Source organism: Bufo gargarizans, chromosome 11 (assembly GCF_014858855.1).
Source record: "Bufo gargarizans isolate SCDJY-AF-19 chromosome 11, ASM1485885v1, whole genome shotgun sequence".
NCBI classification, from domain to species: Eukaryota; Metazoa; Chordata; class Amphibia; order Anura; family Bufonidae; genus Bufo; species Bufo gargarizans.
Genome location: NC_058090.1, coordinates 85404788 through 85427542, shown reverse-complemented (window position 1 = coordinate 85427542; position 22755 = coordinate 85404788). Strand labels below are relative to the sequence as shown.

At 44.3% G+C, this 22755-nt stretch overlaps 1 protein-coding gene across 1 annotated transcript in view; it reads left to right on the top strand.

Annotated features, from left to right (window-relative positions):
- The window catches only part of LOC122921383, an 81205-nt gene that overhangs the window by 5710 nt on the left and 52740 nt on the right, over positions 1 to 22755 (top strand). The window contains exons 2-12 of the mRNA XM_044271360.1: positions 5390 to 5410; positions 6366 to 6623; positions 9109 to 9367; positions 12139 to 12143; positions 12681 to 12962; positions 13089 to 13367; positions 17572 to 17829; positions 18073 to 18216; positions 19326 to 19448; positions 20373 to 21428; positions 21559 to 22567. Coding sequence (XP_044127295.1) covers positions 5390 to 5410; positions 6366 to 6623; positions 9109 to 9367; positions 12139 to 12143; positions 12681 to 12962; positions 13089 to 13367; positions 17572 to 17829; positions 18073 to 18216; positions 19326 to 19448; positions 20373 to 21428; positions 21559 to 22567 — 3694 coding nt within the window. The remainder of the gene's footprint in view (positions 1 to 5389; positions 5411 to 6365; positions 6624 to 9108; positions 9368 to 12138; positions 12144 to 12680; positions 12963 to 13088; positions 13368 to 17571; positions 17830 to 18072; positions 18217 to 19325; positions 19449 to 20372; positions 21429 to 21558; positions 22568 to 22755) is intronic.

The window sequence follows — 22755 nt, the reverse complement described above, 5'->3', positions numbered from 1 at the left end:
CATGGGGCAGTTGTAGCTTCATGAAACCAGTCATGAACATCCCTAGACCTTCCGATAATAGGAAATATCACAATGGGGTAAGATAAGGAACAAATCCCAGAACATCAGGCCCATACATTCTCATCTCCCTCTACAGTATCTCTATATAACATCACAGTTCTGATAGTGAAGTGAAGTATATGAGGAAATTGCTATCGCGTAGTTCCCTATAATACAAGGGCAGCTACACTAATGATGGTAAATCAATAGGCAACTACAGAGAGTCAAAAGCTGCAGGTAGTGGATTAATGCATCAGTGATGGGTTATTAATTGAACCCAATAATGTTACCACTACTAAAGGAAACTTACTGTAATAAAACATAAAGGGGTTGTCCAAGTGTTTAATATGAATGACCTACAGTCAGTATAGGTCATAAGTGTCCAATCAGTGGAGGTCTGACTCCCAGCACCCTTGTTGATCAGCTGTTTGAAGAGGCTACAGTGCTCCTGTGAGTGCCATGGTCTTCTTGAAAATTACCAAGCACAGCGCTGTCTATTGCATAGGACTGAGCTGCAACTTGGTCATCTGACCAATGAACGTGATGTCACTGGCCTAGGAAGAGGCCTAAGCGCTAATGAAGTGGTGCAGCCTTTTCAAACAGATTGTCGGCAGGGGTACTAGGAATTGGACCCCTGACCATCTTAAATTGATGGCCTATCTTGAGGATAGGTCATCAGTATTAAACACTCGGACAACCCCTTTAAAGGGATTTCCAGGATTTTGATATTGATGCCTTATCTTCAAGACAGGCTTTCAGTATCAGATTAGTGGGGATTCGATACCCCTCACCCTCGCTTTTTTTAATCGTAGCTCCAACGCCACAGCTACTCAACATTGTATAGTGGACAGAGCTGGTAACTGCAGCGCCGTTCCCATTCTCTTCAGTGGTAGAAGTGCTCCGGATACCAGCAACGATCATTGTGTAGTCCTGGCGCCCAGCGCTACAAGGCAATAGCTGATCGGCTAGGGACTAAGGCATAGAATATATATGGATATAGAAAAAAGGGGAGGCTCCTTCTCTTCTTTTAAAAAAAAAAACATTCTGGAAGAGAAAGTGTAGAGATGAAAGAAGTTCTCAAAAATTCGATTTGGCTGCTTTGCCAAATTTTACGAAAACATTTTTCGTGAAGAATTACTTTGTCACCGCCTCCTGTCATTGAACCCCTCAGATGCCTCGTTCATCGCTGATCGCAGCATCTGAGGTCCATATTAAAGCATTTTTGTGTTTGCAAAAAATAAAAAATAATTGTACTTATCCATTTGATCCCAAAGAGGCTGCCACGGCCATCTTGCTTTAAGATCCAGCGCGAAATCTTGAGCGACGCTTGATGATGTCATCACGACATAAGTCACCGCGCACTAGATTTTGCATGGGATCTTCAAGCAAAATGGCCACGGTGACCACTTTGCGCTTAAATGGATAAGGCAAGTATGATCTTTTAAAAAATGTTATTGCCATTTCAGGAAAAATCGATTCGTTATCTCGAAGCACGAGGAAATTCGGCTTTGCGGCGAATCAAATTTTTCCTGAAATTTGGATCGAAGTCCACTTCGTGAACTCCGATTCGCTCAACACTAGGAAAGTTGAAGAATGTGTTTATGTATATATTAATTTATATATGGATTTACTAGTATCCTCTCCTAATATAGTGGACACAAAAAGTGTACACACCCCTGTTAAAATGTCAGGTTTCTGTGATGTAAAAAAATTAATTGAAATCTTTTAGTTGGAGGGAAGAAAACAAAAAAAAAAATATATATAATGTGGTTGCATAAGTGTGCACACCCTCTTTTATCTGGGGATGTCGCTGTGTTCAGAATTGAGCAATCACATTCACAATCCTGTTACATAGGAGTCAGCATACACCGGCCATCATTTAAAGGGCCTCTGATTAACCCCAAATAAAGTTCAGCTGCTCTAGTTGGTCTTTCCTAAAAAAAAAATTGTCGCATCCCACAGCAAAAGCCATGGTCCACAGAGAGCTTCCAAAGCATCAGAGGGATCTCATTGTTAGAAGGTATCAGTCAGGAGAAGGGGACAAGGCATTAGATATACCATGGAACACAGTGAAGACAGTCATCAAGTGGAGAAAATATGGCACAACAGTGACATTACCAAGAACTGGACGTCCCTCCAAAATTGATGAAAAGACAAGAAGAAAACTGGTCTGGGAGGCGACCAAGAGGCCTACAGCAACATTAAAGGAACTGCAGGAATATCTGGCAAGTAGTGGCTGTGTGGTACATGTGACAACAATCTCCTGTATTCTTCATATGTCTGGGCTATGGGGTAGAGTGGCAAGACGAAAGCCTTTTCTTACGAAGAAAAACATCCAAGCCAGGCTACATTTTGCAAAAACACATCTGAAGTCTCCCAAAAGCATGTGGGAAAAGGTGTTATGGTCTAATGAAACCAAGGTTGGACTTTTGGCCATAATTCCAAAAGATATGTTTGGCGCAAAAACAACACTGCACATCACCAAAAGAACACCATCCCCACAGTGAAGCCTGGTGGTGGCAGCATCATGCCAAGGGGATGTTGTTCTTCAGCTGGAACTGGGGCCTTAGTTAAGCTAGAGGGAATTATGAACAGTTCCAAATACCAGTCAATATTGGCACAAAACCTTCAGGCTTCTGCTAGAAAGCTGAACATGAAGAGGAACTTCATCTTTCAGCATGACAACGACCCGAAGCATACATCCAAATCAACCAAGGAATGGCTTCACCAGAAGAAGATGAAAGTTTTGGAATGGCCCAGCCAGAGCCCAGACCTGAATCCGATTGAAAATCTGTGGGGTGATCTGAAGAGGGCTGTGCCCAGGAGATGCCCTCGCACTCTGACAGATTTGGAGAATTTTTGCAAAGAAGAGTGAAGTCAAAATGTGCCATGCTGATAGACTCATACCCAAAAAGACTGAGTGCTATAATAAAATCAAAAGGTGCTTCAACAAAGTATGAGTTTAAGGCCTCATGCACACGACCGTTGTTGTGTTCCGTTCCGCAAAATGGGGTTCCGTTGTTCCGTGATTTGTTTCCGTGTGTCTTCCTTTTCTTTTGGAGGATCTCCAGACAAAAAACCGAAGTCAAGTTTGCCATGCAAATGATAGGAAAAAAACGGACGCGGATGACAATCTTGTGTGCCTCCACGTTTTTTCACGGTCCCATTGACTTGAATGGGCCCGCAAACCATTTTCCGTGAAAAAAATAGGACAGGTTATATTTTTTGGATGGACTAAATCCACGAATCACGGACGTGGATGACAAACGGTGCATTAGCCGAGTTTTCAACGGACCCATTGAAAGTCAATGGGTCTGCAGAAAATCACGAAAAACGGAACAACGGACACGGAATGAAACAACGGTCGTGTGCATGAGGCCTAAGGGTGTGCACACTTATGCAACCATATTATTTTATTTTTATATTTTTTCTTCCCTCCACCTAAAAGATTTCAGTTTGTTTTTCAATTGAGTTGTACAGTGTATAGGTCACATTAAAGGTGGAAAAAGTTCTGATTTATCTTTGTCTCATTTTTATTTATTTTTACATCACAGAAACCTGACATATTAACAGGGGTGTGTAGACTTTTTATATCCACTCTATGTGAAGCAAATTAACTGAAAAGAGTTGGAAGGGGAGTGTTGAAAGTTTCAGACCCCACTGATCCTGAGGAGAGGCCACCCTGGTCAGAAAGTCACTGCTTTATTACATGTGCACTTGCATGAACAAATAAGTATTGTTTCACCAAGGTAATTACAACCACATATTATAAGAAAATGTAGCCTTTAACCACTTCCCAACCAGGCGATTTTCTGTTTTTGCATTTTTGTTTTTCATTCCCTGCCTTCCTGGAGCCATAGCTCTTACATTTTTGAGGTTATATAGCCATATGAAGGCTTGTTTTCTGTAGGAAAAGCTGCACTTTGTAATGGCACCGCTAATACTACTTACAGTGTAGTGGGAAGCTGGAAAAATTCCAAATGGTGAGCTGTACTGTGTGTGTATGACTTTTAGATCAATTTTAATACATTTTTTTAAGCAGATGAACTGACAAAAAAGGACGAATAAGCTATTTCGATTTTTTTCTCATTACGGCAATTACCGCATGGGAAAAATATGCATATTTTAAAAGTACAGGTATTTTGGGATGCGGTAATGCCTATGAACCTTTATTTTTTTTATTATTTACTTTTAATATAGGGAAAAGGGGTATTTTGCATTTTTAGATATATTTTTTTAGATATCTTTTTTTTAACTTTTTTTTTTTTTACCTTTTTCTTTCACTCTTTTCAAGTCCCCCTAGGGGACTTGCACATTCAATCATACCATAACTGGCTGCAGCAGGAGCCTCCCCCCAATCTTCAGTAGGACAAAATGAATGTTCAGCCCAACTCCCTCAGCTGGACTGTAGTGAAGATTGAACTGATCAGCAGGAGATCAACCCCTATATTTGTTTCCAAAAATGCTGCAGATTGACAGTAGGGGAAGGAGTATTGCCTGTGTAGTTGTACCCTCTTTCTAGGTATAGTGTTTCTATAACTTTTATTTACCACCTAAAAGCCAATTTGTTTCGGAATAATAATTTAAGTGGCCAACAAAAAGGTACAATAGTTAATATCTCCTTTGGGTGCAGGTGTGGAGAGATAGCTATCAGGACAATATTGCTGATAGTTGGTGTGGACCTTGGTTTAACCGACTCCAGATTTCCAAGCACGAACAGCTACACCTACAGAAGCATCTGTGAGGGGACATTGTGCTGGTCTTATACCTATACACATTTACACTAAGGGTAGCAACTACAGGTGAGCAAAGTTCTCAAAACTTTGATTCGGCTGCTTCACTGAATTTCACACTGCTGCTCCCCAGTCATTGAACCCATCAGATGCCATGTTCATAGCTGATCGCGGCATCTGAGATGATGAAGAATTTAAATACTCACCTTATCCATTTGCTCAAGAAGAGTCCGCTGTGGCCATCTTAATTGAAGATCCGATCCAGCGCAAAATCTCACGCGGTGCGTGTGATGACATCATCATACTGGCCGGCGAGGTGACATCATACTTCACCGCGCACAAGATTTCACACTGGATCTTCAATCAAGATGGCCTTGACGGAGTCTTCGCACGCAAATGGATGAGGTGAGTATAATTTTTTTTTACCGCCATTTTAGGGAAATTTGATTTGTTACCACGAAGCACAAGGAAATTTGGCTTTGCAGCAAATCTAATTTTCCCTGAAATTCGGATCGAAGTCCACTTTGTGAACTTTGATTCGCTCAACACTAGTAGCAACAACCTCCAATGAACCAGGACTATATGCCTGATAATGCTACTTCTCTTCTGTTTTACAGGGTTGGTTCTCCTACGAGAAGGTAAGCTTCATCCTTTCATGCTTTATTCTCTATAATAGAACCTTATATATGGAGAACCGTGAGGTCACTTGTATCACACAATGTGCTGTGTAAGTTCATACTTGGAGGTTTAGTCCATGTTCTCACCATTGTGGCATTTTACATGGATTAACATACAGGTATTTACCATTACATGGGCCAGCCTGGTGTAGCTATTACATTGAAGATGTACATTGACTTATTATTTCAATAAAGTTGAGGAAACCTTCACTGAAAAGCTTACTTTTCCGTTTTCTGGCTTTCGGTCGAGTTCTCCCTTCAAAGGTTTCTGTGGGATTTTCATATTGATGGCTCACCCTCAAGATAGGTCATCAATATGAGATTGGTTGTGGCCTGACACCTGACACCTCCACCGATCAGCTGTTTGAGGAAGCTACGGCGATCACCACAGCTCCGGTGAGTGCCGCGGCCTCCTTGCAGCACAGTGCCTTTCATTACATAGAGGCTGTGTCCGGTATTGCAGCTCAGCTCCACGACCTCTTAATACAGCTTACCAGGGTGCCAGGGGTCAGACCCTCACCAACCTGGTAATCAGGAGAAGACATCAATATGAAAATCCCAGAAAACACCTTTAACAAACACCAACCAGAAAAAACTTGGGGGCTGGCTGACAATATTCTAATATGTACGGGGTAAGGATGAGCGAAGCTATTCTGAACTAAAATGATTGGTTCCGAATTTCTCAAAAACTTAGTAGCAAACTGAATCCAATGTTTTACTGACGAACCATATAAAACTACGCGTAGAGCCATTTTACTTTGAGAATTGGCAGGGAAATACCAGGAGAGAGAAAAAGGAAGGATGATCACATGACACTGGGAGGAAGAACGGGGGAGAGATTGCCCTGATTGGCACCTGATTGGTTCTCGGAAAAGACTGTCTAGAATTCCTCAGTGTAATACATGATGTCTTATAGGAGCCTCCATCAGACCTGTGGTGACCTTCACTCCAAACTACAAGAAGATATTCACAACGGAGTCTATAACAATGACCTGTGATGTGGAGGCTACTAGAGGAGAAGATCTGAAGTATATATGGTACAAAGACCATGTGCAAGTGCACAGTGGAAAATCCTATACAATACAAAATGCTGGAGCATCACACAGTGGAAATTACGGATGTCAGACCAGTACTGGAGAAATAAGCGACCCCGCTAGACTGGATGTTAGTAATGGTGAGTAATTCTACCAGTTCACTAACTGCTACAGAGTGAATGTTGTGATTTATTGTTAATGTACCAATTCCCTTATGCACTAGTTATCAGTAATGGTTGTCTATGGGCAGTAATTAGTTAAAACTGGCAATCTTGGTGCAATTGCCCGGGTGATGGGCTGGTTCCACCCCCTTGCTGAGCCGGCCTAGAAAAAGGGCACGTTAGTGTGAGCTGCTAAAAGCTAGACCTAGTCCAGGGAACCTTCATCCCGAGACTGAAAGATGCAACAAAAAACCTACTGAACAGAGAGACTTCCCCTGAGAGAAAGAGAACTGACATTTTGAATAGTTTAGATCTACTTTCAAGGCTGTGCTTGGATAAAGACAGTAAGGTAACGCTTGTTTATGGCAAAACTCTTTAGTGCATGTGGAAAGGGTTAATTGACTCTGGAGCTCACTACCCTAGTATCTGTACCAGGCAGAATGGGCATTGCAGAAAGTGTTACTGAAAATTGCACACCTGTGGTTATTTGGGAAGGTTGAACTATAGAGAGAGGCTGTGGGAGGATTTCTAGTATTTTCACTGCCTATACACAGTTATTGGGCAAAGCTTACTCTGGAATATACCTCAGAACTGTGCCTATTGCTGCTATATGTACTGCAACTCCCATCATCTATTCAGCAAAGATAGACTTTATGTATTGTATCCAAACGGGCTTGGTCATTGACTTTACTTCCATTTTCCATTATGGGCTGCAGCCAAAAAAGATACCACCTTCATCTTTGCCACTATCACAACTACTTTCCCCCTCCTGGGATTGCTGCCCACACAGCAGGTAACAGGACTGATAAGAGGTCACACACGTCCCCTCGTCTTATACACAGCAGGTAACAGGACTGATAAGAGATCATACACGTCCCCTCGTCTTATACACAGCAGGTAACAGGACTGATAAGAGATCATACACGTCCCCTCGTCTTATACACAGCAGGTAACAGGACTGATAAGAGATCATACACGTCCCCTCGTCTTATACACAGCAGGTAACAGGACTGATAAGAGGTCATACACGTCCCCTCGTCTTATACACAGCAGGTAACAGGACTGATAAGAGATCATACACGTCCCCTCGTCTTATACACAGCAGGTAACAGGACTGATAAGAGGTCATACACGTCCCCTCGTCTTATACACAGCAGGTAACAGGACTGATAAGAGATCATACACGTCCCCTCGTCTTATACACAGCAGGTAACAGGACTGAGAAGAGATCATACACGTCCCCTCGTCTTATACACAGCAGGTAACAGGACTGATAAGAGGTCATACACGTCCCCTCGTCTTATACACAGCAGGTAACAGGACTGATAAGAGATCATACACGTCCCCTCGTCTTATACACAGCAGGTAACAGGACTGATAAGAGATCACACACGTCCCCTCGTCTTATACACAGCAGGTAACAGGACTGATAAGAGATCATACATGTCCCCTCGTCTTATACACAGCAGGTAACAGGACTGATAAGAGATCACACACGTCCCCTCGTATTATACACAGCAGGTAACAGGACTGATAAGAGATCACACACGTCCTCTCGTCTTATACACAGCAGGTAACAGGACTGATAAGAGATCATACACATCCCCTCGTCTAATACACAGCAGGTAACAGGACTGATAAGAGATCACACACGTCCCCTCGTCTTATACACAGCAGGTAACAGGACTGATAAGAGATCACACACGTCTCCTCGTCTTATACACAGCAGGTAACAGGACTGATAAGAGATCACACACGTCCCCTCGTATTATACACAGCAGGTAACAGGACTGATAAGAGATCATACACGTCCCCTCGTCTTATACACAGCAGGTAACAGGACTGATAAGAGATCATACACGTCCCCTCGTCTTATACACAGCAGGTAACAGGACTGATAAGAGATCATACACGTCCCCTCGTCTTATACACAGCAGGTAACAGGACTGATAAGAGATCATACACGTCCCCTCGTCTTATACACAGCAGGTAACAGGACTGATAAGAGATCATACACGTCCCCTCGTCTTATATACAGAGGGTAACAGGACTGATAAGAGATCATACACGTCCCCTTGTCTTATACACAGCAGGTAACAGGACTGATAAGAGATCATACACATCCCCTCGTCTTATACACAGCAGGTAACAGGACTGATAAGAGATCATACACGTCCCCTCGTCTTATACACAGCAGGTAACAGGACTGATAAGAGATCATACACGTCCCCTCGTCTTATATACAGAGGGTAACAGGACTGATAAGAGATCATACACGTCCCCTTGTCTTATACACAGCAGGTAACAGGACTGATAAGAGATCATACACATCCCCTCGTCTTATACACAGCAGGTAACAGGCTGATAAGAGATCATACACGTCCCCTCGTCTTATACACAGCAGGTAACAGGACTGATAAGAGATCATACATGTCCCCTCGTCTTATCTCATTATGTATTACAGATTGGCTCATCCTGCAGACCCCTCTATATGTCTATGAAGGAGATGAGATGACGTTACGATGTCACCACTATCCTGGATATGGAGAAGGACAGACAAGATTTTACAAAGAGAACAAAGTCATTACAGACGGGAGCGATGATGAGGAATTTCATATTAGTAATGTAGACAGGACAAGTGCCGGGAAATACAAATGTACAAAAGAAGTCTATTATATTACATGGTCTACATATGCAGCTGAAAGCTTCTGTATCTGTACAAGGTAAATCCAGGCAGGATGTGCACAATACAATTGGAGCAACATGTATCCTTACGATTCACTACTGTGTCAGGTTGAGATCAGATTAGCCACATTTGTGGTGACTTTTCTATCCAAAAATAATAATAATAATCTTCATTTATATAGCACCACCATATTCTGCAGCGCTTTGCAAATTCAGGGGTTCATGGAGGAAACAAAATACATCACAACATAACTGGCTAATACACAGCACTAGGAGTGAGGGCCTTGCTCGCAAGAGCTTACAATCTATGATGAAGTGGGAGTGACACATAAGGTAGTTGATTGCGATATGTAGTAGTCAAGCCATTTTTGTACTGAAAGCAGTGGTATAGATCACATCCAAGCCTCAGGAGTTGGTGGGGGAGGGGTTTACTCAGGAAAGAGTCATTTTAGAAAGCTTGATAAGCCTGGCTGAAAAGATGTGTTTTTATGGCACGTTTGAAGGTAGGGAAGTTGGGAATTGACCTGATATCCCGGGGCAGAGCATTCCAGAGAGTAGGTGCAACTCGAGAAAAGTCTTATAGACGGGAGTGAGAGGTACGGATTATGGTGGATTTTAATCTTAGATCACTGGCAGAACGGAGAGCACGAAAAGGGTGATAGATGGTAATGAGGGAGATGTATGGAGGTGCAGCACTGTGGAGAGCACGCATAGGGTGGTAGACGGTAATGAGGGAGGAGATGTATGGAGGTGCAGCACTGTGAAGAGCATGCGTAGGGTGGTAGACAGATCAGGAGGAGATGTATGGAGGTGCAGCACTGTGGAGAGCACAAGTAGGGTGGTAGATGTTAATGAGGGAGGAGATGTATGGAGGTGCAGCACTGTGGAGAGCACGAGTAGGGTGGTAGATGTTAATGAGGGAGGAGATGTATGGAGGTGCAGCACTGTGGAGAGCACGAGTAGGGTGGTAGATGTTAATGAGGGAGGAGATGTATGGAGGTGCAGCACTGTGGAGAGCACGAGTAGGGTGGTAGACAGAGATCACGAGGAGATGTATGGAGGAGCAGCACTGTGGAGAGCACGAGTAGGGCGGTAGATGGAAATGAGAGAGGAGATGTATAGAAGTGCAGCACTGTGGAGAGCACAAATAGGGTGGTAGATGGAAATGAGGGAGGAGAAGTATGGAGGTGAAGCACTGTGCAGAGCACAAGTAGGGTGGTAGACAGAGATCAGGAGCAGATGTTTGGAGGAGCAGCACTGTGGAGAGCACGAGTAGGGTGGCAGATGGTAATGAGGGAGGAGATGTATAGAGGTGCAGCACTGTGGAGAGCACGAGTAGGGTGGCAAACGGTAATGAGGGAGGAGATGTATGGAGGTGCAGCACTGTGGAGAGCACGAATAGGGTGGTAGATGGTAATGAGGGAGGAGATGTATGGAGGTGAAGTTTGAACTGTATTCTGTGGTGGATGGGCAACCAGTGAAGTGACTGGCACAGGCTAGTACCATCAGTATAAGCGGGTGGAAGGATAGATGAGCCAGGCTGCAGCATTTAGGACAAACTGAAGGGGGGGGGGGGGGGGGCTTAGTGAGAGGGAATATCCAATGCACTTGATGCTATATATGGTGCATATTTCTTCTAGATTTTGGTGCAGGCTTCACTTTTTGTCATGTTTAGGTTACAGCACCTGGGACGATAAATCTATGCCGGGTCAAGAGTTAGGATGTGTCCACATGTAGTGAGTCTGCAGCAGATCTCCTAACATTTTCTAGTTTTTGCATTTTAAAAGGTGAAATCCGTGGAAAGTACAGTTTCCCAAGGGTATACTGACATGCGGCATATTTAAAATCCACACCCCAATGGAGCCAAAAGCAGCCGTGCTGCACAGAAAGTGACAACTCCTTGAAGTTTGTTAATGACTGTGTCATTTGCCAAATAATCTTGCATGGCCATTAAAGGCGCTATCCAAGATTTTCAAATTGATGGCTAATCATCAGGCTAAGTCATCAATTTCAGATTTGCAGGGGTCTGAATCCTGGCACCCTCACCAATCACTGTAATGCTTGCTAGAGTTTTGGGAGTGCTGCAGCCTTGCCAAGTACAGTGCCGACTGTTCAATAGTGGCTGTGCTTGGTATTGCAGCTCAGCCCCATTCACTTAAACTGGACTGAGCTGCATCTAAATCACGTGACAGATGAAAGTGGGGTCACAGGGCCTAGGAAGAGGCATAATCATTCATGGAGTGCTGTGGCGTCGTTGTACAGCAGATTGGTGAGGGTCCCGGGAGTCGCTCCCCTGCCGATCTCACGCTTAGGGTATAGCCACATGGTCAGGTTTCTTCGTGCATTTTTGGAAGCCAAAATCAGGAGTGGATCATAAGGGGGGGCATAAATAACAGATACTACTTCTCCATTTTTTTGTTTTAATCTGCTCATGATTTTGGCTTCCAAAACTGCACCAGAAAACCTGATTGTGTGGCTGTACCTTAAAGGGTTTCTACCATCAGAATTTCTGTTATGTAGTTCTGACATTAGCGATGTGCCAATGTCAGCAGTACATAGCAGTGTGTTTTTAACATTTGTCCCTGCGGCCGTTCTGCTGAAATACACACTTTTACAATATGCTAATGAGCCTCTAGGTGCTATGTGGGCGTAGATTCAGCACCTAGAGGCTCGAAAAACTAACCATGTATCCCGCCCAGGTCCTCTGTTCTGCCCGCCCCGCTCCTCTTGATTGATGTCTGCTACTCTTGATTGATGCATCGTTAAGGAAATCCCGCGCCTGCGCCGTTCACTTCTGTATTCGCTGCAGGCGCAGTGAGTGAAGGCCGTGCTCCTGGTGCCAGTTTTCTCACTGTGACGTAGTCGGGCGCAACGATGCATCAATCAAGAGGAGCGGGGCGGGATACATGGTTAGTTTTTCGAGCCTCTAGGTGCTGAATCTACGCCCACATAGCACCTAGAGGCTCATTAGCATATTGTAAAAGTGTGTATTTCAGCAGAACGGCCGCAGGGACAAATGTTAAAAACACACTGCTATGTACTGCTGACATTGGCACATCGCTAATGTCAGAACTACATAACAGAAATTCTGATGGTAGAAACCCTTCAAGCCCTTTCCGTCTTCTCTATTTCACATGTATCAGTAAAATCGGATTGTGATTTAGGACAGCCCGAATTAGAATTTTTGGGGAAAATTTTTGAGAAATGTTTTGTACCCGGATGAGATGCATAGTCTTCTCTACATTCTCCAGTGTTGCTGTAATGTCAAAATGCTACTCGTGTCTATGGAATGTGGTCTACTAGTGCAAATCACCCTAATATTATATAGTTAACACTTAGTTATTTTTCTAGAGCTGTTTAAGACTCCGACCATAAAAGTGACCCCACATCCCGTTTTTAAGAAGAATAACATGACCCTAAAATGTGAGACAAGTCTCCATCCTCCCAGACAAAACACACAGATACTATTTGCTTTCTACAGAGAAGGACGAATTGTTCAGGGATTTGGTGACAAGGACATCTATGATGTCTCCATGGTACAGCTGGAGCATTCTGGGAACTATTCATGTGAAGTGCAAACCACAGATGGAAGAGTGAGGAAAAAAAGTGTAGAGGAACCAATCCAGATAGAGGGCAAGTATGAATACCGGTTCTATTATCTGATATCTTCTTCTCTTTTCTGGACCATGAATGAATTCAGTGTTGTTGTAAGTGTAAAATCACTCTATGTAATGTATTTTCCATCTCTTTCATATTTAGAGCTATTCTCACAACCAAATATAAAAGTGAACAATGAATTTTTCGAAGGAGATGTCTTGACCCTGACCTGTCACACAACTCTTCATCCACACACAAAGCCTACAGAAGTGCAGTTTGCTTTCTACAGAGATGGACAGATGGTACGGGAATTTGATTCATCTAATAAGTATGAAGTTCAGACTGCTCACCTGGAGCATTCTGGGAATTATACCTGCGAAGTAAAATCCTTAACACACCCTACAAGGAAGATCAGTAATTGGTCTAACATATTGGTAAAAGGTAAGCATTCCACATGTAAAATAAATCAAAACTTCACGCTATTCAGTGTGGAACCACCCATGAGGTCTCACCTCGGAAACTGTTGATGTAACACAAGAAGGAGATGTTGCAATTACTCTATAAAGTCATGATACATCAGAGACCACATAAGGACTACTTTCTTATCCTTCATCATAAAATGCACGAGTTCTAAGGAAGATGAAATGATCATTTCAAAGCTGTTCATTATCTGATCTAAAAGGATGGGTGCGACTGATTACCAGTCACTATGGAGCACTACATGTAACTGGCATCATGGCCCCAAAAATAATTTATGGGCCCTTTAATATGACAAAATTCTAGGCTTCTGCATTTAAGATGCAATCATACATATAACCTAGGTGAGCACAGGTGCCATGGGAAGTGGACAACACATGCAAGAGCTTTACTATTGCTAAACAAACAGAATATTGACAGCCACGAAAACCTAGCACGTGGTGCTCTGACAGCTGGTGGCAGATGAATAATAAATACTGAAATGTGCTGGTAGTATGAGATGGAAATAAGATCATCCTCGCAGGTTTAAGGTTACTAGCCTAGTAAAATGGTTAATGTCAGCATCACTGATAATCTAATGTATCAGTGTTATTAATGTCAGAATCACTGGTGGTCTACTGTATCGGTGAAGTTAATGTCAGGATCACTGGTGGTCTACTGTATCGGTGAAGTTAATGTCAGAATCACTGGTGGTCTACTATATCGGTGAAGTTAATGTCAGGATCACTGGTGGTCTACTGTATCGGTGAAGTTAATGTCAGGATCACTGGTGGTCTACTGTATCGGTGAAGTTAATGTCAGAATCACTGGTGGTCTACTATATCGGTGAAGTTAATGTCAGGATCACTGGTGGTCTACTGTATCGGTGAAGTTAATGTCAGGATCACTGGTGGTCTACTGTATCGGTTTGGTTAATGTCAGGATCACTGGTGGTCTTGTGTATCAATGAAGTTAATGTCAGGATCACTGGTGGTCTGGTGTATCAGTGAAGTTAATGTCAGGATCACTGGTGGTCTGGTGCATCAGTGAAGTTAATGTCAGTACCACTGGTGGTCTGGTGTATCAATGTGGTTAATGCTATCATCCCTACTGGTTCAGAATACTTAGGGGATTAATACCATAATTCATGGTGGTTTAGGGGGGCATATAACTGAGTATACTAGAAATACCCTGGGGATCCTCCTTGGGCATTGCACAATATGATGGTGAGGGACATGAGTAATGGCAGGACTGATAACAAATGTTTTTGGACTGATTCACATGTCTTGGCCACATCTTCTGGACTGACCGCGACTTCCTTGACCTGAACTAATTGCATCGTAGCGTTTTATGATACAGTCAGTTCCTATGTGATCGCAGGTCTAATGTACTGTGCTCACATGATGATGGTAATGCAACATTCCTGGCGGTCCAGTGGTATTCACCATAGAAATAATCTGGAGGGTCTACAACCAAAATGTAAAAATAGATAAAAATAATGCCATAAAAAAGATGAAAGATTAGTATCATCCTCCATTCCACACTCTAGTTATATCTCAGAAGCCAAATATAGTGACTGACCAGTCCTGTGGTAACTGCCTACCTATTATCCCAAGCGATGCTTAGGCAAAAGAAACAGGTCATTTATGGAGTCTCTGGGAACAGTTTAAAGTGGCCGCCTGCATCGTGTCCTAGAATGTGAGCAGCTCCGGGTGTCATCACTTGCAGAGCTGTATAGGGTAGTGGGAAGGGGGGGTCACTACACTAATCTACAATAGATGGTAATGATGTGATCCTGCCTATGATAGGTCATCCTGAGCAAACAACCTGACAGCATATGCAAGTGCCAGAGCGTAATGTGTAAGGAGGCCCCGACCCCTCAGACCGCTAGACAGCTCTGCAACTGGTGGCACCCAGACCTACTCACATTCTAGGACAGGACGTCGGTGGATCCTTTTAATGCTTTTCTCAAGCTCAGGGATCTGAGTTTGATGCTAATTAATAGCAACCTCTTCTCCTGAAACTTCTCCCCCTATAACTGCTGGGATCAGAGTTAACCACAGTCCTGGCCATTTAGCTTCTTAGCTGCAGACGTCTATACTGACAGTAGCATCTAAGGGGTTTTACAGGCAGCTCCCTCTGTCAGCCCATCAGCACCCCTGCAATACAAACATAGGTTGGCAAAGTGCGGATGTGGCAGCCATAAGCTTACCAATGGCACCCATTGTTTGCCATGTATCGGAGCCTATTAAGACTCTGCGTTAGGCAGGACCTAATAGTCATTAGTTAGCCATACACTGACAGACAGAACACATAACAGTAGAGAAGTATTGCAGGAATACTGAAGCGGCCAAAGGATTGCACGGCTAAATCCCCTAGTGGGGCTAAAAAAAATGTGAATAGAAAAGACCTCACATAACATCTAGCAACATTTTTTAAAATAGTTTTAATTAGAAACCCATTTTTCCCTTACACGCTTTTATTTTTGAAAAAATATAAAAGACAATAAAAAAAAATACACATAATTAACCTTGCCATTTTGTAATGACCCATACTACATAACAACAACTCATTTATCTTGCATGGTAGGAAGCACTACAAAAAAAATATATAAGAAGAACAATTAGCTTCCATTTTGGTCCCCCCCCCAAAAAAAAAGAGTAAGAAGTGATTAAAAACTCAGATGTGTATCCCTGAAAGATTCCAATAAGAACTAGTCCAGCACAAAAGTTCTCACTGAACTCTGTTGATGGAATAATAATAATAAAAAAGGTATTGCTTTTGAAAAGCGATGAAACAAAACAAAAAGTTATTTTGTAAAAAAAAAGTGACTTTCTTGTGCAAAAGTAATAAGACCTAAAACAGATATAAATTTCATATCTTCATAATGACCTTTACAATAAAGTTAGCATCTTATTGATACAGAGTGCTAAACTGCATAAACATGTAAAAAAATTGTCAAATTGCAGGTTTTTTCATTTGCTTGCTCTCCCCCCCCCCCCCCCAAACCTGACAGAGTTTGCTTCTTTTAGTTTAGGGGAATATAATTATATTGTGGTCACTATTACCTAAATACTCATACTTCTACAATACCCCAGACCTGGGGGTATCTGCAATTGCTTTGCCTTGTTACACCCAGTACACCAGCATGAGAGGTATGGTTGGCAGGGACAGGTTTAATCACCCAGTTCCTACCTTCTTGGTAGGAGTGGGCTGATCCTCCTATTTCCTGCCAGGAGGGGGAGTCCTAATCTAGTTAGTGTGGAGAAAGGAAGCACATGCTTGAACTCCTACTCTAAGGGACCTTGTTCAGACCACTATTCCAAAGAGATTAGAAGAACCACTTCTATCTGAGAAGCTACAGCATGTTAACAGCAACTAAAGCTTTACAGCCTCTGCTGCAGGTGAAGGCATACAGTTCAGACACCCACCACCTAGATTACATCCAGGCCAGACTAACTCCAAGCCTGCATTACAGAGTAGACACTTATATCCACAAGTGCCAGCATATTGCTGCTAGCCAGAAGTGTGAGAGAGTTATCATCAAGAAAGTACAACTGAGGTGTACTAATTGCCATTTTAGCAACCATCATGTCCCATCATCTGGGGTACAGAAATTTCACTTTGTACATACTGCTGGGTATACCACAAGTTATATTTGGCACTGAGATACTTTGTTACTTATACTTCTGGCCTGATTCTTCAAATCACCTTTCCACTGCAGGGAGCAATGGCCTGAGGGTGTACATCAAGACACAACATCTTATCAGGGCCACTACCATGCCCATCTTCTGGGGTCCTCAGGGGCTCCCTGAACTTCTCCTTCCTGCTGGATACATTTCTGGCTTTAGCTCAGAAAAACTACATGAAAAACTGCAATGGCATTTTTCCAAAAAATGCTGTGTATGAATGAAATCTTAATGTTAAGTTAATGTTTGCTACATCCATATGCACTTGGCTGAGCCCATCATAGCAGATGAACAAGTGGTTGGGTAGCCAACAGCTATATCTTGTGTTTGGCCAGTCTTAGATGTCTTCACAAATTAGAAACACTACCACTGAATCTATACATATTTATGGCAGTGCTACTTATGTGTGCAGCATAGCAGTGCCATTTATATGTTTAGTATGGCAGTCCTACTTACTGTACAGAAGTACTATAATGTGTATTTATATATCTTTTATATAGAGAGTTTATCATCTGGAGACATCAAGATCAACCACAGCCTCACCAGGAATGATACTTGTGCACTAGGTTTGTTGTGCGTCGTGGACAAACGAGATGTGACTATAACATGGAGTACTGCACAGAGCGGTCATATAAATGTGACCGGAGGTGTCCTGTATGTACCTCCCAGTGATGTGAACCTCACCTATACCTGCACCGCACGTAACCCTGTCAGTATTGTCTCCAAGTCTGTGATCCCCGGGGAATTCTGCAGGAGAGGTAATTCTATGTCCACACTGGTGTCATTCATTGTGGGTGATACTAATATAAGGCAGATATATCTTTGTCTACTTGAAGTATCAGACACGGCCTTCAGCCATCTTAACTGTGAGCTGAAAATCCTGGTGACTGCTAAGTGTAAGGCTCTGAAGACCATGACGCTGAAGACAAAGGCCTAAACTCATATTATCATCTCTTATAGTTGTCAATTAAAACCAAACTTAATCGTTTCCTATTTTTCAGGATCTTCCTTGACAAGACAAAACCAAAAGGATCTCGGTACATTACATATGATACGTTGGGTGTTATCCGGCGTTGTGTTATTCATCACCTGCTGTGTCTTTATTCATCACGTAAAGAGTGAAGTCATACAACCCCCCGGTAGATGCTGAAGACATTTATTCCATTAAGTGTGCCCTATGGGAGGAAAGTGACTCTCTGTTCTCAAAGTTATTTTCTTATTCTACTATAAAGCAGAAAGAAGACTGTGCTTGGTATCGGAGCTCAGCCCTTTTCTCTTCAATGGGGCTGAGCCGCACCTAGGCCATGTGACCAGTGAACGTGACGTCACATGTCCTAGGAAAGCCGGAGAAGGCCGTGGCTCTACTGCGAGTGCCGATACTTTCTCACACAGCTGATCTGTCGGACCCCCACCAATCAGATACTGATGGACTAGCCAGAGGATAAAATTCCAGAAAACCCCTTTAATAGTTAACATTTTTGGATGTGAGGATGCTTGTTATGTTTATTTTTATATATAAAATTGTGAAAGGGGATGATTTTTTTTTTTATATATTTGTTTTTCTATAAACTTTTTTCTTACTGTCATTTTTAGTCCCCTTAGGGGACATCAACATGCAATCTTTTGTTTACTTGTCTCATAGACCACAAAAGAATGCTATGGAGTTTTCACAGGCTGCCTGTCTGGCCGTCTTTTTCAGGCAGCTCAGTATAACAGCACTGGGAGCCTTCACAAGACCCCAGCTTGTCATGGTAAATGATTGGAACCCCATGATTTTGCCGTGAGAGCTCCGATCGGGGGACCGGAGGAACGCCCCTCCTTCTGTCTAACCCCACAGATGACACAATCATTATTGACAGCAGCATCTGAGGGGTTAAATGAATGAGATCAGAGTCATCATACAGCTTGCACCCGTCGTCTATAGAGTAAGCTCGGTATGTGAGCCCCATGTACAGCATTATGCCGTAAACAAATAGTATCAATAGCATAATTCGTGGAATACTGTATGACATAAATAAAGAACTCATGACAGCGATACGTTGTGTAGTTTTATAATGGGCCCACTGTGCCCCAAAAATAACATTGAAATCCAAATTAATGCTCAAGATTTTACAGAAATTAAGAAAAGTAATTAGTCCTTGTACGCCATTTAACCCCTTAGTAACCAGCCTCTTTTGCACCCTAGTGACCAAGCAATTTTATTCCAGGACACGGAGGCTCCTATTGCATCTCTCTTTCTTTACTTTTTCTATAGCAGCAAAGACAAAACACTTAAAATATGCAGTAACTATGGCAACAAGCCCACCCACTCCCTCCCAGTGTCCATATAAACCACGGTCGCACTGGGATAGTCCTCTTTCTTTGCTGCTCCAGTTAAGTATTACACCTGTCCTTAGCAGCTCATTTCTGTCCCTGAGGTGTTCCCTTTTAGTGTTCCCTTAGGGCATTATTATTGTATTTGTTGTATTTTTATTGTATTTTTACATATTAATTGTATTTCTGTACTGCCTACTTTTATAGGTATTCTTTCCCTCTTATTGCCTATCTTATATTTTCTTATAGTTGTTCCCCCCTTCCTCTCTTCCCTGCAGCGGGAGCTGCGCTCGGCTCTGGTGTGGGGGGGGGGGGGGGTGAGCGGTTTTGCTCCTCATGTCTCCGGTGGGGGTTCCTTGAAGCGTTATACTCACTGCGCTTCCGGACCTCCTCCTGCTCCTGTGTGTCCGCGCTGCTGCAGGGAGGCGGCGCCATCTTGCGCGCCGTTTCCAGCCAGCTCCTCTCTTCTCCCCTGACTGGTTTCTCGCGAGATCTCGGCGTGTGGCGTTTGCCGCCAAGATCTCGCGGGACTTCGTACGGCTGGTGACTGCTTCCGCTGATCCGTGCCACAGTCAACTCCTGCAGCGCCGGTCTTGTGTTGTTCTTTGCTCCTGTGCCACTTCGGTGCCCCCTTGTTCTACAGTATATTGTACTCATCAGGGTGATTAACCCTCTCACTATGTCCCACCACTCTCGCTCCCGGTCCCCCAGGCTTAACCCCACTCAGGACCCAGTATCTAGGGGTCAGGTTTCCCCTTCTCCCAGGAGGTCTGGGGACCCTTCAAAGGATTCTCCCACTCTGGACCCTCAGACTCTAGCCATGCAGCACTCCATTTCTAGCGCTATAATGTCTGCCATGGGCTCTATGTCCTCGGCTATTTCACAATCTGTTACCCAGGCTTTAGCCTTACATCCCACTCCTGCCTCTAGAGCAACTGAGAATGATGGCTTAGTTCCATCCATGGACGACGCGCTATGGTCGCGTAAGAGAGCCTGTCCGCGCCAGGCAGAATGTGCGCGAGGTGGAAATCGGCGCGGTCACAGCCCGAACATGGTTCCGACTCTGATAGAGAATCTGATGAGGAGGCGCTGCACCACTCCCTGCATGATTCAGAGGAGGATTTGATGGGGGTCATAGTTGATCCTGTAGACCAGGACTTACCGCCACCTGCTATTGATGCTTACCCTGAAGCCCCTTCTGGGTCTTCTGATCCACTCGTGGATCCGTTGGGGGACCCCATGTTTGATCCCAATGCACTGCACCATCCGCGGTCCTCTGAGTGGCTCCCTGCATTGCATGTCACTCAGTATCTTGAGTCTATGACCCGCAAAGCCCTCACCAAGGAGGTGCGTACTAAGTTACGGGCTCAGTGTCCTAGGCCTTTAATCCCTCACAAAGTTTGTGAGACGCCAATAGTGGACCCTAAAATGGTCCAGTTCTTAACAATAACTGGGTTCAATCCCCGCAAGGGTCTGGACTCTGCCCTAAGGGCATGCCAGGATAAGGTCCTAAACGTCATGGGTCCACTGGCTAAGATTTTAGACATGGCCGAATCGGCCAGGGCGGCTGGCAATCAGGTCGACCCAGAGGAGTTGAGTGGCTGGGCTCAGAGAGCTATCTGTCTTACCGGAAACGCCAATACATCATTGGCCATAGAACGACGCAAGGCGCTATTAATGAAGATTGAGCCAAAATTGGCAAATTTAGCGATCTCCGAAGCAGGCAAGGACGCCCAGGGGCTCCTTTTCGGTGAGCCCTTCATAAAGGAGCTAGGTAGATATGTGGGGGCTTTTACCGCCCTTGACAAGGCGCAGACGTCAATGCGCAAGGTCTTTCCCAACCGTTTTTCTGCCAGGGCCGGCAGTTTCAGGGGCCGTCTGCCCGTCCGTTCCTCCTCTTATGCCTGTGGTTCGGGCAGAGGCTCCTTCGTCCACAGACCCTCATTGCAGGATCAACAGCATCAGCCCTCCTTATTCCCCACCCGTGGGGGTTTCAACCGCGGCAGAGGATTCCGTGGACATCCCAACTCCAGGAAACCTTACGGTGAGTCATCCATCCCCTCTCCTTCTGTCCGACTTTCCGGTGGGGGGAAGACTCCAATTCTTTTGCCATGCGTGGAAAAAGGTGTCTTCCGATCCTTGGGTTCTTTCCACGATCAGGGGTTTCATCATAGAACTGGTGTCCAACCCCGTGGGGCTCCCAGCACCAAAAACCCAGTTTCCCCCTGGTCCTGCTCGCGCTCTCATCGACTCAGAGCTCACGGACCTGTGGGACAAAAGGGCGATAGAGAGGGCTCCCACAGACTCTTTCGGGGTCTTGAGCAGCATCTTCCTGGTGCAGAAAAAAGGGGGTCAAATGCGCCCGGTTATCAATTTAAAGGCCTTGAACAATTTCGTCAGATACCGCCATTTCAAAATGGAGGCGATTCACCTCCTGAGAGACATGCTCCTTCCTGGAGATTGGATGGCAAAGATAGATCTGAGGGACGCTTACCTCACTGTCCCAGTGGCTCCCGCCTCAAGGGACCTGTTACGTTTTGTCTGGAGAGGTCAGGTGTGGCGCTTTACATGCCTTCCATTCGGCCTCTTGTCCGCCCCGTGGTGTTTCACCAAACTTATGCGCCCGGTGGTGGCCTGGTTACGCAGTCGGGGAGTGCGTCTAGTGATAAATCTTGACGACATTCTCTTCATGGCGTCCAGTCCGGATTCTCTTCAATCCCATCTTCAATTGGCTATTTCCCTCATTTCCGATCTGGGGTTTGTCATCAATCAGGAGAAGTCATGCTTGACTCCTTCCACCACAATGGAGTTTTTGGGTTTCCAGATAGATTCCGTTTCGCAATCTCTCAGTTTACCGCATGTGAAGGTTCGGAATATTCGGAAGGAGTTGAGACATTCTCTTGCGTTACCTCATTTATCCCTCAGACATCTCGCCAGGATAATAGGACTTCTTGCTTCCTCCATTCAGGCGATTTTTCTGGATCCGCTTCATTACAGGGCACTTCAGCGACTCAAGATCGCTCACCTGCGGGAGGGAGCTTCTTACGCCGATACCATCACTCTGGATACGGAGACCAGGCACGAGTTGAGTTGGTGGATCCACAACCTCTCGTCCTGGAACGGCAGAGCCATATTTGGTCCTCAGCCCGATCTTATTATCGAGTTGGATGCCAGCCTCCACGGGTAGGGCGCTCATTACAATGGCGTCTCCACCGGGGGTCCTTGGTCCCAGGTCGAATCCCTACTCCACATCAACTCTCTGGAGTTGTTGGCGGGATCACTTGCGATCCGCAGCTTTGTCAACAACACGGTCAGGGCCTGTATCAGACTCCGCATGGACAATGTGTCGGCGGTCAGATACAATTACTTTC